This window comes from Tympanuchus pallidicinctus, unplaced genomic scaffold (assembly GCF_026119805.1).
Source record: "Tympanuchus pallidicinctus isolate F22 unplaced genomic scaffold, pur_lepc_1.0 scaffold28, whole genome shotgun sequence".
Lineage (NCBI taxonomy): Eukaryota > Metazoa > Chordata > Aves > Galliformes > Phasianidae > Tympanuchus > Tympanuchus pallidicinctus.
Genome location: NW_026294745.1, coordinates 6,074,658 through 6,091,289, shown reverse-complemented (window position 1 = coordinate 6,091,289; position 16,632 = coordinate 6,074,658). Strand labels below are relative to the sequence as shown.

Here is a 16,632-nt window from a genome sequence, read left to right as displayed (position 1 = left end):
GATCACTTAACCCTTTCCTCTCGTGTACCTCTGCCGGGAGTATTTTGGCTGACGTTTGCGGCGTGGGGCGTTTCTGCGGCTCGCCGCCGCCGGGGCCGCTCGGCGCGCAGCTCCGAGGGCGGCGCTGACAGACGCGCACCTTCTGAAGCCGCATCGAAAATAAGCGACCGCCTGCGGAGCGCCTCCGGCCGCGGCTCCTCGCAAGGGCCCCGGGCCGCGCCGCTGCCGTCCCTCAACTCTTTATTCTTTTAATCGGGGCATTACATTCCGCAGCGTTCACGCTGAATGGGGGGAGAGAAGCAGTACCCCCGCCCGCCCCACACGCGGCGCGACGACGTGCGCGGCTCTGAGGGGGCGGATCTGAGGGGGCGGCCCCGCGCTCGCGCTCCCGCCACCGGCTCAGCCTCGCGCTGCCCCTCCGCAGCCGCCGCGCGAACCGGCGCGCGCCGCCAGCTGCCGCGAATTTTCCTATTGGCCGCTTCCTCCGCGCTCTCGCTCAGCAACCAAAATCTCATTGGTTCTCCCCGTTCTCCGGCTGGCCGCCGCAAAGCGCGTCGGCCGACGGGGCTGTCCGAACGGCGCGGCCCACCCCCTCGGCGGGTGGGCACGCGGTGCGGCTCGCGGCGGAAGGCGGGAGGGTTGGGGGCAGCCGCTGAGGCGCGGCCAGGGGCGCCGCTTCCTCCCCCCCCCCGCGTGACGTCATCCGAGCGGCGCGCGCGGAGGGCCGAGTGGCGGAGCTCCGTTGCGAGGGAGTCAGTTGAGCGCTCTTGCGCGGGTGTGGAGCGAGGAGCGCGGTGGGACGCGCAGCGAGCTGCCAAGCTGCAGGCTTGTCCAGTTTCATCGGGCTGGGATGATTTGATGCCGCGTCAGGTGGTTCCGTCGGTAAATCCGTCGCGTGAGCTGCCCGTCCAGCCGCCGGCGGCGGAGATCTCGCATCGCCACCTATGGCCGCACATAGCGGCCAGGAACCGGGCCGCGGCCGCTGCCGCGGTCAGCGGATCTGACAGGACACTGAAAGCGCGCTCGGTGCGTTCTGATTACGAGATAGGACAAAGTAACAGCAGAGCCGGTTCCCTCTTAGTTTTTGTGAGGAACTTGGGACAACCTGCGAGCCGTTCGCCAGGCACGCGGTTGCGGCTCCCAGAGGCTGGCAGCTCTGGCCGGGCTGCCCGCAGCGCCGCGGAGTCGTCGCCCGCCTGCGAGCTTCGAGCGGCACCGACGGAGGGGCTGAGCGCGGAGCCCCCGGACGGCGCCAAAGCGGGACGTCGCCGCTGCGGGGCACGAAGGAGCGGTGAGTGCGACGGGTCCTCCCGGTCCACAGCAGATCTTCAAAATCCTTCGGCAGGTCAGAGCTGCCGTCCCGCTGCTGGCGGCGGGGGCTGTGGAGGTGACGTGCTTCATGCCACGGGACCGACGGCAGGGCTGACCGCCGACCCCGAGTTTTCTGCAAGATGAGAGGCTTTGCCTCAGAAGCCACGTTACGTACTCCTACATCCCTGGGAGGTCTTTCCATTAACGTTTATTCTCTTGTGCATACGAAGTTTATTACTCTTAGAACGGTCACGGGCTTTCTGCTCTTCCTTAGGAGGCGTTACCATAAAGCGTCCTTAATTTACAAGTTCCACTGAAACTGCCCGTTGCCTCCTGTGAAGGAGTCAGAAATAGAGCGGAGGGAAAAGCGGGGGCACCTGCGCTCCAACGGCCCTGAGCGGCGCCGGAGCCAGCCAATGGCGGCTCGAGGAGGGGAGGCGGGGAATCCGTTCTCCAATAGCCCGCGGGGGGCGGGGCTCCCGCAGCCAATCGGGGCGGATGTCGCTTCAAACTCACCGTGCTCCCGGAAGCGGCTCTGCCGGGCTGCGCTGCTGTCCTCGGCGCGCTGGGTGAGTACGGCGCTGCGCGGCCTCGGGGGATGCCTTCGGATGCCTTCGGGTGCCTTCCTGCGTCCCCCTGCGTCCCGCCGCAGGAGCTCGTCGACTGCGGGTGTCCCTGTAGGGCCCGGGGCTGTTGGGTGCTACCTGCGTACGGCCGTGCCTCGAGGCTCGGCTCGGCTGTAGTTGTACGCGTTCCAGTGTTTCAGTTGTGGCTGTAGTGAGTGTGCTGTTTTCCTTATCAGTGCTTGTTAATGGAAGCCAAGTGGCTAAAAAGTTAGTTTGTTTCTCTCCTTGTAAACTGTGTGTGCACTGAAATAGAAAAGCCAGGAGCAGGCGGGTATGGTGGGCTCTGCAAAGCGTTTCCACTGACTGCTTCCTTGTGTTTCCCAAGAACAAGTAATGGTAAGCAATTTTTTGTCACGTTCCTCCCTAGGAAGTGAGGAAGCTAAAGCTAACTGTGTTTGCATAACAGGAGGAAGAAATCCAGAATGAGCCCTGGGCCTGCAGGGGGAGAAAATAGGGACACAAAAATAAAGATTGGGTTATAAGCGTGAGGTCATCAAAGTTGTCAGCATCTTCTTCCTTACACGTGATGTTCTTTAATCTCATTCTGGTTTGCACTGCTGCCTCCTGCAGTGAAGATGGTCCCTTCGCCCCGGTAAGGTTACCAGCCCTTCATCCTTCAGGAATAGTCTTTGTACAGAGCAGCCTGAGAGCTGACACGACAGCATCCACCTCTTCCTTCCCATCTGTAGCTCACTTTCAGCCCTCCTACCCTTGCTGTGATTTTTTTCCAATTGCTCCTGGTTGCAACTGGGGGAAAAAAAAGAAATCATTCTTTTCAATGTCTCGTAGTTCAGTATGGAAAACTCATTGTAATACTGAAAGAATATCCATCCAGTTTTCTTCTTTCATGAGCTTTTGAGGAATATAGCGCTCAGTTTCCTGTAAACAAATTGAAGCAGTAAAGCAGTTGTAGACTCTGGCTGTGAGTTACTGCTGTGCCTGTCAGAATTAAGTGACTAATGATCCTCAGGCTATTTTTTAGACTTGCCTGAAGAACAGTTGTAGAGGTGTTTGAGATTGCTGTGGTAACTGACATGTTATTTATGGCACTTCATTTGGGAGAACAAAATACATAACAAATGACTTCATTTTTCAAAGGCTGCTATTGGGAGATCTTATGAGTGAAGTGGTTTTATGCCAAATTGTGAATTGATTGCTTCTAATCAACCAGATGATGGTACAAACCTAGGAAAAGAACATCCACAATCTATCACAATTTGGTCTCCTGTTACCTCCTGTAACCGCTGCTTTCTCCTGGCGGTGTACATTCAGGTTTTTAACAGAACATTAGAGCTGATAAAACAGCACGCTGTGCTGAGGATGGCAGCACAGAATGAGAATGCTAGTTATTTCTATGTCATTTCCAAGCCACCAGCACCATTTGGAGCAGAATGCCTAATCTCAGTATGTTTGTTGACTTTTGTCAGGCTGGTTTGTGTGTGTTAGGTGTAAGTTGGATGGCAGACTAGAAACAAAGAAATAGAGATTGTTGCCATCATTTCGTGCATGAGAATTGTTGGGCCATTGACAAGGAATAATAAAACTGGATGTTACAAAAGCCTGTTATTTGGAGAGCAGTAAGTTTTTGCAGGGATTGCAACACCTTCTTTTATGTGAGTATAGCCTTGAAAGAATGACAGTTGTATGAAGATATTCAATTAAATATCTCTGTAATCATCATATCTTACTGCTTTGCTGCAACTAACGGTAGCAGTAATTTCTTATCTAAGCTTCATACAGGGTAAAACAGTGATAGGTAATTGGAATGAAAAGAGAATCAAGGTTAAGTAACTAGTCACTGAAATCTTCTATGCTAAGACAAGTTTTAGAACACTGCTTCTCTTGAGTGAGAATTGACTTCAGAGACACATTTTTAACAGTGCAGAACAGTGAAAAGTAACCAGAAGGAACTTAGAACAAGAACAATCTCCCTGGTCCATGAGGCTTATGGTTTTCTGAAGAAATAACAACTCTATACCACAACATCCTATATCACAGCTTGGATCGTGAGACTACGGTCTGTTGATTACTGTTATGTCTTTATTGGAATAATGATTCTATAGAAAGCTTTCATTTGGAGCATGTTTATAAAACATTAAAGGATTTTAAAAGTAACACAACCCAAAGCCAATGTAGTTCACAGAAGTCCGAGAATGGCTCTTCAGCTTCCGTATTATATTTGCTTTGCTATTTGTTTTTTCATATGTTGCTGACCAAAATATATTTGAACCAGCTTTTCAGTAAGCAAGAGTATGAGCACTGCAATCTGTAAGCTTCACCCCAGAGGCAAGGTTATATGTGATTTGTGGCATAATAGATGATCTGCATTTTCTTTGTAGGCTGTTACAGAATGACCTTGCGCTGAGCTTTTGGGGAAAAAACAAGACTTAATCATTCTTCAATGTGCATCATTCTGTTCAAATTCGATCCTCGGCCCGTTTCAAAAAATGCCTACAGGTAAGGATGGCTGAAACAGAGCTGTTTCTGTAATTTTTTGTGCAGTTTCTTGTGGCCTATGTTTGAATTACAAACTCAGGAGTTATTACTTGGTGTTCAGTTATGCTCATGTAGTGTCTAACTTAGATTTTCTCTGTGGGAATACTTGAAGGGTTCTCACAGGATCACTTACATGTGTTGTTTTACACCCTGGTCAGAGGCTCAGTGTCTAGTTATGGGCCTCTTGATGGTGATCTGTCATGTGGTGCAGGATGCGTCCTTCATAAATTCTAATCAGAGTTCCAAGTTCCTGCCTTCTCTTGTATCCTAAGAGCTAAGGGGAATCATGTTTGATGGACCATCAATTGCTTAATTGATCTCAATTTTCTCATTACTTTTTGTTAAGCAGAGCCTTGCTCTTTACCTCTGTAATAAATGATTCTGACCAGCCTTGCATGTCAGCAGTAAGTACTGTGCCATGCTGTTCTTGGTGGCTGATCTTTATTTTATTGCTTCAATCAAACGCATAACTTCAGTCCCTTTTCTCCTTCCTTAACACACCATGGCTAAACTTTTTTTTTTTTTTAAAGAAAGTTGAGGTGCCTGGTTGTTGTGTTTTTAGTTTTTACTCTAGTTTCTTCACCTTTGTCTCAGCTTTCTGAAGAACATAAATATCAGCTGGAGATGTTGCCCAGTTCTCTGGGAACTGGGAGCTCTCATTTCTCTATGAGACCTCTCTGCACTGGCCTGCTGCTAACTGCACTTTCCCTGAGGGCTCCTGTGTGTAACATTGTGCTTGAGCTCTGTTTACTTCGCACTGAGCTCATGGGATGCTTCTCCCAACCCAGAAGGGGATCTCTGACTGCAGGCCTGCTGCTGTGTTTGTCTACCTCAAAAAAGACATCTACAATTAGCTCTTATTATCCATTACTTTGTTTCTCTTGGTGTCTAACCATTGAAAGTTGGAAAGACAAACTGGGTTTCTCTGGCCGAGCTAAGCAATGTTCTCCATAATGCTTGGGAGGGTTTCCCATCCTAGAGAACTTGATTTCCACAGCAGTACATTTGGCCACTTTTTGTGGGTGCCTGAATTAGTGCAAAGCTTGCAGATGACCTGAGTGCATGAACGAATTCCTGTCCTGTATGTTTGCAGCTGACTGTTCTGCCCTTGGGGTTCTCTCTGGGGACCTATGAGAAGTAAAGCTCAGGGCAGTGTAACAAATGCTTTACTGTAGTCATTATCATTGTCAAAGTTACTGCACTGCCATTATGCTACTCCCAACTATACTGTGTGCACCTTAAGAATAAATATATTTTAACCTTCAAAGCTGTAATTGGAGACTTTTTATGGAACTGAATTTCATTGTATGGAATTGCTTTAATGGAACGATTTCTCATGTTTTTCTGTCTCAATGTTTAAATAAATCCTAATTAGTAAGTCCTACTACAGTTAATTTCAGCTGTAAAATAGCTGAACGGGCCTTTTGCAATTTATTAGATGCCAAGGGTCACTTCAATAGTGATGCTTTTCACTGTGATTATGTTCCACAAATGACTGAATGAAGATGCTTTCAACGTACCAATCCTGTCTGCTAGCCTTGTGCTAAATGCCAAAATTTATATATAAACTGAAAGATGGGGAATATTCTACCACACTGGAAAAAATCCACTTACTACTATTTAGGTTCCATAAACAAGTAGTGTTTGCTTCACTAGGAAGAGCTGCTCTTTTTCCCCGTGCATCTTGTATAGGAATCGCTTCCCAGAGACCGTGCTGAGCTGCGTCTCCCACACTGGCAGATGCCTCTTGGATCCTCTTTCCAAATAAGGAGCAGAGGAAGCGAGACACAGCGGTGACAGAGAACACTCTGAGAGTTATTTCCTGCTTGTGTTGTTTAAGAGCTATCTGCTTTAGCTGGATATCCAAAGAGTGGCAGAGCACTTTGAGTACAGGATGGCTGTGGAGTAAAACGTGCTTATTAAGAAATAAATGTGTTTCACCCAGCAGCAGTTTTCAGTTGCATATTTCTTACAACATCTGCCTGCCTTCTGACTGAGCAGCCTCCAGGGCTTCCTACAGCTTGTCTGCTGTGAGGACTGTCATTAGATATTCACATCTTGTTTCCTGCTGTTCTCAGCTTATGCAGCAACCATACTTGCAGAAAGGTAAAAAGAAAAAAAAAAAAAGTGGGGGAAAACAAAACAAAAACAAAACAAAACAAACAAACAAACAAACGAGAAAGGGGAGCACTCTCCATCCCCATATACTTCCTGACTGTTGCAGAAAAGCATGCTTTCCCCTTGCATCTCTGTGTTGTTGAGTGTGCTGTCTTCTCTTATTAATTGAATGAATTTCAGTCCGGATGGGCCTTGGAGGCTATCAGGTTTGTCTCTGTCCTGGATACTTTCAGACAAAAGTATTGTACCTTTCTACTGCATAAACAGTGCTTTAATTGTTGAAGTTAAATTAAAAAATACTGTGGTTGTGTGGCCCTAACTAAAGATAAAAAACATGTTCTTGTGCTTCAGATAAGCTTCCTATAGCCTGCAAGTTCCCTTTAGAGTTCCTTGGGTTGTTTGTTTTTTTTGTTGTTCTTTTTTTTTTTTAAGCTGTAACTTCACGTGCTGAAGAATTCTAAGATTGCTTTTCAGTCTTAACTCAATCTCTTGCTTTGCAAGCATTTTTCTGTTCTTGGATATGAGCCTCATTCGTGCAGTAAGATGAATTTGTTAAATGTCTCAGGACAGTGTGAGAGAAGGCTGTGGTTAGCTGATGTTCAGCTTCTATGCTGATAGAAGTGAGATGCTAAGGTAAAGGGTGGTTTAATGCTTACAGAGAACTGTTGCTGTGGCAAAAAATGTTCTGTTATTCTCTGTGTTATAGAATCCCTGTTTCCAAGTACATACTTTGCTATTCTTGTGTTCTACAGACTTATTCTAGCTGCTAATAGAGATGAATTTTACAGCAGACCATCCAAATCAGCAGATTTTTGGGACAGCAGCAATGAAATCCTGAGTGGTACGTAATGTTGTTGTACTTCCTGTTGTCCTGTGTAGAGTGCGATGTGCTGTTATTGTCTTATTTGTGTTTTAAAATCATGTAGTGGTTTTCCTCCCAATTTTCTTTTTACTGACTTTAGGCCAAGCAGTGTAATGGAAATATAGTAATATGTTTGTCCATCACAAACAATTACTTGAGCTTTGGCAGATATGCTGAAATGCTTTCTTAAATAGGTGGAATTAGTTACTCTACAGGCTCATTGTCTGTACTAGTGACTGGAAATCATTAAAACAAGCCTCAAGGAAATTCTTCTAGTTTCTTATCAGTAATTTATAGGCTACATAGTGGTTTTAGTTATTGATCCATTAGTTTATTAGATTTGATCTACAATCAGTTCAGTAAAATGTAGTTATTCAATTGTCTACTTTTCCTTTGTAGGGAATCTATCTGCAGCCTTGGGTAGACAAAGCAATGCTTAGATCAAAGGCAGCAAACAGTATTTGCAAAGTCACGGGTGTTATTGTCACACATTGTGTGTTATTGTCATTGGCAGGGAGAGCTGTGAGGATAAATGACTCCCACTGCACTGCAGCTCCTTTGCTTCTCAAGCTCTGCCTGACATTCTGGGTGCTGCTTCCCTCGTGTCACAGGGATTTAAAAACAAAGAACTACCCCGAAAACTGAAGAGACCTGAACTTTCTCTTGCACTTTTGTCATCTCTGCCTGCATTTGGCATGAGAACACACATTCTCCATTCAGTGGGTCTGTCTGTGGAGAGCCCATTAATATTCTTCCATTGAGTTAAAATTGTTGAATCAAAGCAGCAGTTCAGAGAACAAAAACATTAAATTCTTCCATTGTATGAATCTATGAACATTTTTGGACCTGTTATAAAACCAGGAATTGCATATGTTTACATATCAGTGTAGCTGTATGTTTTGTTTTTGTGTACCTTTTAGTTAAGGTGAAGATACTGATGAAGTGTTGTGCGAGGATGTGACAAAGCTAAACTTGACACTGAAATTCTGGAGACTGAAGGAAGGAAAGAGTTTCTGAAATAGCATCCAAGACTTGGTTTTCTTCTCTAATGAAGGATCTCTTATGAGATCTGAGTTGAAATTTTTCCAACAATATGCATGTTAGATTGCATAGAAGAGTCTTGGTTGTGGCTTCCTTCTTGTAGCTGCTGACAATTAGCACACCCCACCTCCTAGGCAAGTTACTGTTACCACAGTATAATATTCTGCAATTACCTAAATTACTCTAAATTGTTCTGGTTACTTCTAAAGTCAAACTTGCCAATAGTGTTAATCTTCTGAGACTTTGCTTTTGAATGAACAAGCATTATGAGCCTACTTAGTTTTCTGTGTATTGTGGCTTACAGACATAGCTTATAATTTCACTTTTACACCTAATGCACCTTTTACATCATTCTTCATCATCTATTATTTGAGTAACTTGCTAGTTCAGAATCGTGGATGGGTAATAGAAGTGCTCTTACCCTCATGCGTACTTATCCAAATAGATTGTACTGACTGTATTTTATTCAGCCTCATCAAGACTCAGCATCTGTATGAAGAAATTATTTAAGCTTGAGATTTTTGAAGATGACTGTAATCACCTAGTTCTTATTTTATTAGGTCTGGATATGGAGGAAGGAAAAGAAGGTGGGACGTGGCTGGGAATCAGTAAGAAAGGCAGGATGGCAGCCCTGACAAACTATATGCAGCCAACGACTGACAAAAATGCAAAAGGAAGAGGTATGAAGGGATATTATTTATATTTTTTATTAGTCTTTTTATGAAGGAATGTGTTTTTGATTACTGTCACGTTCTGTTGGTGGAAGATATCTTCTGTGGTGTTGTTTGTTTTACCAAGCCCTTCAGATTAGTAAGTTCACGTGGTCAAGTTGCTCTGTGTACTTCTTTCTTAGGTGCTCTTGTAACGAACTTCTTGACTTCAGACCTGGACTGTTACTCCTACTTGAAGAAAGTTTCAGTAGAAGGACATCTTTATAACGGATTTAATTTAATAGCAGCTGACTTGAAGTAAGTCTACAAACTTCAGTGTCACAGCAGAAAGATAGCAGTAGTGAAGTACATGTATTTGTTAGCACATGAGTGTAATAATAAGAAGCCTGTCACCAAACAAGCTCTCACTTCACTTTCTTTTGCCAGTTGGCAGGTAAGAGCCCAGCGTCAGCCTGGTTGTAATTCCCTTTATTTTTTCATCTTTCAAATGCTCAGTGGCTGCCTTGTATTCTAACTGATTCTTAGGAGCTCATAATTGCTCTTTTCCCTGCAGATTGTGTTATCATTTCAAGAGAGCAAAACCTTGGCTCTATAATTTCTCGGAGATGTACACACTTTTGTTGGATTATGAAATCTCTTATCCTCAAACTTTCAATCTAAAATTCAGTTTGCGTTTATTTTTCTATATCCTTCAGGCTTCCTGCCTTGAAAAAAATAAACAGGAACAACCAAAAATCCTATATTAGAAAATGACAAAGCAAATGCCATCCAAAAATTTGGACTTGATGATTTATTGTTTTTCCATGCACAGTTTATGTACAGCTTCTCCAACCTCAGGTTTTGGCTGGTGAGCCACAGTGACTTAGGAGAGAGTTCAGTATTACAGCATTAGAACAGAAGTTGAAACTGCTGTGTCTTTGTGGGCTGGACAAGCAAGTATCCCCCATTCTACCCTTCATTTTTCCTGTTGGGTAACATGCTGTGGCAAGGTTAGAAGAGCTGAGAGCTTCTAGGCTGATATTACTGTCAAAGTTCCCTCCAACCTCCCCACTTTGATGCAAGTATGGTTGGTTGCTGCTCTCTTTCTACTGTTTTGTGTGGCTTTGTTGTTTCCTTAAGAAAGGCTTTTATTTCAAATTCTGCCTATTGTTCATTTTTAAATTTACTGTGTTATGGTGGGAAAGTGAAATAAAGCTCAGAGATAACCAAAGTCTGAACTGAGTTTATAAAGGCAGATCTGCCACCTGTAGAGATAAGAGTATAGTTCTGTTTTTTTGAAACAAGCAGAAAAGTTGGTGCTTTCAGAATGTGAATCTGTAAGCTTGTCAGACAGTCCGTGTTTGCTGCTCTCCTTTACAGTTTGTTATCCTACCAGTGACTTGACAAGAATTTTTCCTTTTCTATACATTAATTTTTATCGTGGTCTGAAGACTTGATTTCTTGTACTCTGCCACACGCTGCTGCCTGGCTGCCTTTCACAGGTTGGAAGGCTATCTGGAATTTCAAAGATAATGGAAGAATTAGTCTTGCTATGTTTTTAAGAAAACACAGTACTCAACATGTTTGATGTAAAGTAAGCAAGCAGTAAATAGTTTTGATTTTCTTCATTTTAATTTAGATGTGTTTAATAGTTGTAAAGCCTGTTAGTGTAATGATGTTAAAGTAGTTTTGATTGATGTTACTAAAATAATAATTCATGTGTTACTATTTAGTTCGCTTGATTTTTTTTATTTTTTTATTTTTTTATTCTATGCTAAGGTAATAGGGAATTGTCTGCTCAGCTGGATAGACCTTTTGTGGTGATGCAGGTCATGATTTCATGCTAGGTACCACTTTGAAGGCTGTATGTGTTAATTCTCCATTGTGACATCCTTAGCCTTGGATACTCTGGTGAAATGAAATTCTTGGCGAGTTAATGATGCAAAGCAATTTCTATAAAATATATAAACCTGTCATCTTAGGAAATTAGAAATAGTCTTGAGAGGTGTGGTGTACGAATGGAAGCTACTTTCCTATGTAAATAGAAAAACATTATGGTAGCTGATGTTATTTTGTTGAACCATGTTACTGTTCAAAGAAAAGATTGAAGCCTATTCTTAACATGTTCATCTCTTGTATAACAACAGTGACTGGCTCTGCTACAGTGGTGTGAAATGGAGAGGAAACTCCAATTGGAAGAGTAAATGAAGCAGTGTTGGGAAGGGAAATCTGAGCATATGATACTGCTGTCTGTAGGTGGCATGCTTAAAGAGAGATGGACAATGTTTGAGTTCTCAGGTCCTTAAGAAAACAAACTTACTTTCTCTCAGTATTACTATGATGACAGAACAGGTGCAGTGATAAGAGAGAGGGAGCTGGAAAGAAGCATAAGGGTTGTGAAATCTGGTCACTTATTTCCACAGCTTTGTATGACTTATTTTAAACAAGCATGTTCTTTGATGCTTCTAGGGTCATTCATTAACTGTGCTCAACACATTCTTATTTGCATCAAGGCTGAGACATGTCCTTCTAGCTCATGGGAAAATAAGGAGCTGGAAATGGCATCTCTTCTTTATTCTGTTTTATGGTACTCAGTCCAAATTCAATTCTAACTGCAAGTTCTGTGTCGTTTTCTTTTAAATTCAAAGAATATTTCCTGTTTCAGGAGGTGGAGTTTGCTCATGTTTACAGTATACCTGCCTGCTTTCCATGCAGCAGTTTTGGGTTTTACTGAATTGCATTACCACTGTGTTTAAAAATGATGATGGTAACATTTGACTGTGGTGTGATAGACTGTTTCAGAGGAGGAGAGTAATGAAATTCATCAGTTAATTTCTGGACTGTGGTGTCAGAGCAGCAACAGTGCCAGCAACATTTTGCTCTGTTTGAAGGTTGTGTGGAATTAGCAAGTAATCAACTACAGAAGCTGATGGTTTTTTCAAGGAGAAATTCTTGTTTGTATTTTTCAGTACCACCAAAGGAGATGTAATTTGCTACTATGGAAACAAAGGAGAACCGGAACCTGTTTTCTTAAATCCTGGTAGGTTCACATCTAAAAGATTGGAATATTACTCTGTTACTTTAAAGGACTCAGAATATGGTCATGTTCTCCAGTATTTCGGCTGGTTAAGCATTGTCTTTGCTAACTTTCCTTGCATTCTTAAAAATAAATGCTTAAATTCATTTAAGTATTTGCTAATATATCTCAGTAGAGTCAATAGTTTATAACAGCTTCTATCCTTGTCAGTGTTCCAATCTGCACTGCAGTTACTGGAATGTTACTTAATTGTGAACAGGGGACAAAGGTCTATCTTGAGAAATGGCATTTTCAAAGTCAGAGGTAACTTTTCTTACTTTGCAGAGTTAAGAAGGTAGTTTGACTGTGTCCCCCTAGGGACAGAATTGGCTTTAAAAAATAATGAGCTTTTATCTTTAAATTAGGTAGACTGATTTAAAATATTTAAAATCTAGTTCTTTGCTAGCCAACTATATAGGAGACTCCAGTATTCATCACCAAAAACCAGCAGAAATGGACTGAGACATGCAGAATGCTTTAGCTGGTTGATAGCAGTTGTGAAGGCTGTGTTAATATACCAAGGTTTATTTTGCTTGCTCCAAACAGTCAAAGCATTGCTGCCAATAGGCAAATAGTTACTGTACCAGTTATGGCATCAATTCTTGGAAACAGCTATTAGACTTTTGTACAACCAGAAGCACAAAACAGACTTTAACACAAACAAAAAGCTGGTCACTCCTTTATTGTGTTACCTCTGTACAACATGAAATTGAATTTCATTGATTTCATAATGTATGAAGCTTGGAGAATTGGAATTGCTTTACAGAAATAAAGCCAACAATGTAGTGATTAAGAGTTATTTTGTGTTTAGGCTGTGCAATACCCTCATGTTTCTGTTAGTGTTGTGCTCTGGGCAGGGAATCTTTGGGATTTCACAAAAGTCTGGGAGAAGGTTAAGTTGTTTGAAGTGTTACACGCTACATTTACATGTTATGGTTTTTTTTTTCTCCTTTGTGCATGCACATATACAGGAATATATGGACTGAGTAATTGTTTGTTGGATACGCCATGGAAGAAACTGCAGTATGGGAAACAGCTTTTCACAGAAGTCATCAACAGAAGTCAAGACCTTGCCAAGGAGGATTTGGTGCAGGAGCTCCTTACAGTGATGAATAATCAAGAGCCGTAAGAAAACAACATAGAGAGGCCAACTTCACAGAAAACAGCTTAGTGCCAGAGATGGTATGATGGAGAATTAAAAATAATAATAATTTCTTCTACAACTTTTTCAGTCAATTACCTGACCCTGCAATTGAAGACCAAGGGAAGGAATACATACGTCCTATATTGAACAAGTATGCAGCTGTGTGTGTTCGTTGCCCAGGTTATGGAACAAGGTAATATTTCCTGCTGGACCAAAACATATCTCAATTCAAGTGTATGTTGTCATAAATGTTAACTCTTTACTGAGCGTTCTGTGTTTCTTCTGCCTCTGTGCTGTTTCAGGGCAAACACAGTCCTCCTCATTGATGCAGAAGGGAACGTTACTTTCACAGAGCGCACCATGGTCAACGAGGATGTCAGCCAGTGGAAAACAAGCACCTATGAATTCAAACTGCACATGTAACAACTTTCCATTTGAATGCATTGTAATAAAAGCAATGAAAGCAAGCTGTTAAGCTCCAGGAAATGTTTTCTGCCAGCCTCTGGAAGCCAGAAATAGCAAGAGAAGCAAAAGTTGTTTTAAATAGATCGTATAAGCTATCAATCTCACAAATCCTTTGCATAAAACCAAGTTTCTTGCTGTTCTTACATTAAGTTACAACTTTAAAACAAATTTCTGGCCCCATGGCTTTGTTTTATCATCTAAGCTTAAAAAACTGTAAAATCCAATGGAAAGTACCAACAGGATACTGTGACTTGCATATCACTTATTTATTTTTATTTCAACCAAAGCTGAGAATACATGCAGCTTCTTGGAGAATCAATCTTCAGCTAACCTTCAAATCTAAATTTTGTCTAAAAATTAGATTTTTATCATTTGCACTTGGAATTGAAAGGAAATCAGCTGCAGTTCCATTTCTCACAGGTTCCTCTAATTTCTTTTTGCTCAGATACAACCACACTGCATGATGCCTGAAACCAATGTCTAGCAGCCACAGAACAAAAGATCAGAGGCATCGTGAGGCCACCTGGTCTAACACCTGCTTCCAGGGAAAGGCTGTCTTTGCCCAACATGCAAGTTGTTCTTTGTTTTTTATAGTATGTTTTAAAGAACTACTAACCTTGCATTCAGTTCAGAGGAGGAGAAACACTTGCTGCCTTTGTTTTTCACAAAACTCCTCTCCTTTCAATATATAATTTTAAGATTGTAAGCTGATGCCAATGTGCATTGAATGAATGTATGTTTTCTCTGTAGCATTAAGTGCTTTAGTAATACTTAAACTTGTCACCGTGCCACAGTGCATTGTTCTGGAGAGGGTGGGGAGGGAAGAATTCTTTGTTTTGTTTACCTGTAAATAGTACAGCAATAGATCTTAAGTACTCTCAAAGCTAGTTTTAGAACTAAGAAATTAAGTTGTCACTGCTCAGTTTTATTCAGTAAGGTTTGGAGTTGTTTATCTTTGAAAATAATAAAATTGTGCACTGTTACATCTTGTTTGCTGGTAATCTCATTAGCAATATTAGTTTTTTTTTTCCTTCCCAACCAGAGGGATAAGGAATAATTATGCTTGCAAATGGAAACTGAATATGAAGTGACACTAACTTGAGACAACCTTAGTGATCTGCATACCTGGATGTTGCAGTGGAGGTGAAATTTGTAATTATCTATCTATAATTACAAATAAATTGATGGAGAATTCAGAATCACCTTTAGAATGGAGTATCTATTGTAATGTGACTTGATTCAGCCATGCTGAAAAGATCACTCCAGAATTCTGTATCTAATATCTTGTGTGTGTACTTTTACGAGTGGTCATAGCACAAGGTATGGGAGGGGAGCAAACAGGCAAAAACCCCAGCAAATAGGGCTGGGAAGTTGAAGGATCCATGGTAGCATTTTCAATGGAAGCAGTAGGATTAACAGGCAATTAAAAAAGAATTACCACCATTTTCTGAGCAGCTTTGGTAAAATTCCACTTTTCAACATGCATTTTGTTTCCATCTCATTCTGTGATTGATGTTCTTTGTTTTTACTAAATACCAGTATGAATTATCACAGTACTTATTAAAACTATGCTTTATTTGCCTTATTAAATAAACAGGTCTCCCCAGAAAACCTTGATTTATATTCAAGCATTATAAAAGTCCATGTGAAGCTCTGATCTCTCTCCTGAAGAGTTTAAGCTAGAAGTGACATTCGGTGATGATGTGTTTTGTGGTTTCTGCTTGTTTTTAAATATAAAGAAAAGCCTTGGACATGGGTTTCAAATCTTCTAATGAGGATGTGATTATTAGATACGTATGCAACTTGAACTTCGTTACATTATTTTGGATAAATATACATGATTGGCTACTAAAAGTAATACAAAAGGTAATGATTCTGTATGCTTGGTCTCTGCAGTTATGATTATGTAACTGTGACTTAAAATACCTCAAGCAAATATATAAGCTGGCCTTTAAGTAGGCTCTTAAGAGTGTTTTAGTCCTTATTTAATACAATCTAAATTGATGGGACTTCAGCATACATTTGGTAATCAATGTATTTTTAAATATTCTCAGTAAAACGTTCTGGATCTACTTCTATAAAACCTTGGTTTTGAGCTTGTTCTCTGTGCCCTCTGAGGAAAGCACTACGTACTGATAGCAGTGAGGTACTTCACAAGCCTGTCCTCTAGTGACAGAGGAGGTGTATTCAGTGGATCTCATCTGATATTTCAGCCCTGATGGGCACGCAGCCAGCGGTAGTCAATAACTTATCTGATGGTGTAAACATATTGATTGCTTCTGCTCTGTGAAGAAAACCGCATCACTTTTCAGGTGTTAATTAAGATAGATTAAATAATAAGCTGAGAATATGTGGAGCCAATAGTGTCATTTCTTGTAGAACAACATTATAACCAGTATTCAATAACTGGGGCTTTTACCTCTCCTTATGAGAAAGTATTCTTCTTAGAGAAAAAGTGGGAAAGCAAGCTTTTCTCTGGGTATGCTGGCTCACTTGGGAATGGCTGTTGGAAGTCACCATAGAGCCAAGGTCTTAGCCACGTGCATTTATCTGTGTTCTGATTCTCCCATCTCAACTGAATGTATTCCATTTGCAAAGCAATTAGCTGTCCTTTCAGTTAGAGTGTACAAGTGTATGTATAGTAACTACATACTATATAATATTTAATATATTAATATTTAATTTAATATATAATACATAATAGTGAATCTTAAAACAATTTTTGAGTTCATGTACAAAAATGAGTTCATGTTTTATATGAAGTAATTATTTTGACATGTGGATTATATTTTTAATTGCACTATATTTAACTTTCTGTGTTTGAGAGCTGTTGCAGGCTTCCA

The 16,632-nt window shown here is 41.7% G+C and overlaps 3 protein-coding genes across 7 annotated transcripts in view; 2 read left to right on the top strand and 1 right to left on the bottom strand.

Moving 5' to 3' along the window:
* The window catches only part of ARVCF (ARVCF delta catenin family member), a 215,063-nt gene extending 214,924 nt beyond the window's left edge, over positions 1 to 139 (bottom strand). Inside the window, exon 1 of one of the 2 annotated variants that reach the window (XM_052690950.1) lies at positions 29 to 139. The gene's annotated coding sequence lies outside the window, so the exon portion shown is untranslated. The remainder of the gene's footprint in view (positions 1 to 28) is intronic. The other variant, XM_052690955.1, reaches the window with a different exon arrangement.
* Positions 1 to 16,632, top strand: part of RANBP1 (RAN binding protein 1) — a 251,354-nt gene that overhangs the window by 199,510 nt on the left and 35,212 nt on the right. The gene's annotated exons all lie outside the window — the stretch shown is intronic.
* Positions 693 to 14,991, top strand: TANGO2 (transport and golgi organization 2 homolog). Of its 4 annotated transcripts, none has more exons than XM_052690981.1 (9): positions 693 to 1,026; positions 4,277 to 4,394; positions 7,304 to 7,392; positions 9,015 to 9,134; positions 9,308 to 9,422; positions 12,074 to 12,144; positions 13,152 to 13,305; positions 13,413 to 13,517; positions 13,627 to 14,991. In XM_052690981.1, exons 2-9 carry the CDS (start codon positions 4,339 to 4,341, stop codon positions 13,745 to 13,747), a joined length of 831 nt encoding a protein of 276 aa, XP_052546941.1. In that variant the 5' UTR covers positions 693 to 1,026; positions 4,277 to 4,338; the 3' UTR covers positions 13,748 to 14,991. The 4 variants fall into 4 exon arrangements, with proteins under 4 accessions (XP_052546941.1, XP_052546940.1, XP_052546942.1 ...); XM_052690980.1 differs by lacking the exon at positions 693 to 1,026 and adding an exon at positions 1,059 to 1,291; XM_052690982.1 differs by lacking the exon at positions 693 to 1,026 and adding an exon at positions 1,768 to 1,880 and having other exon boundaries at positions 7,340 to 7,392.

Excerpts from the sequence above, each read along its gene's own strand:
- TANGO2 (XM_052690981.1), top strand. The coding sequence starts at position 4,339 with ATGTGCATCATTCTGTTCAAATTCGATCCTCGGCCCGTTTCAAAAAAT. Across the intron at positions 12,145-13,151 it reads ACCTGTTTTCTTAAATCCTG|GAATATATGGACTGAGTAAT; the intron begins GTAGGTTCACAT and ends GCACATATACAG. Across the intron at positions 13,306-13,412 it reads GTGATGAATAATCAAGAGCC|TCAATTACCTGACCCTGCAA; the intron begins GTAAGAAAACAA and ends CAACTTTTTCAG.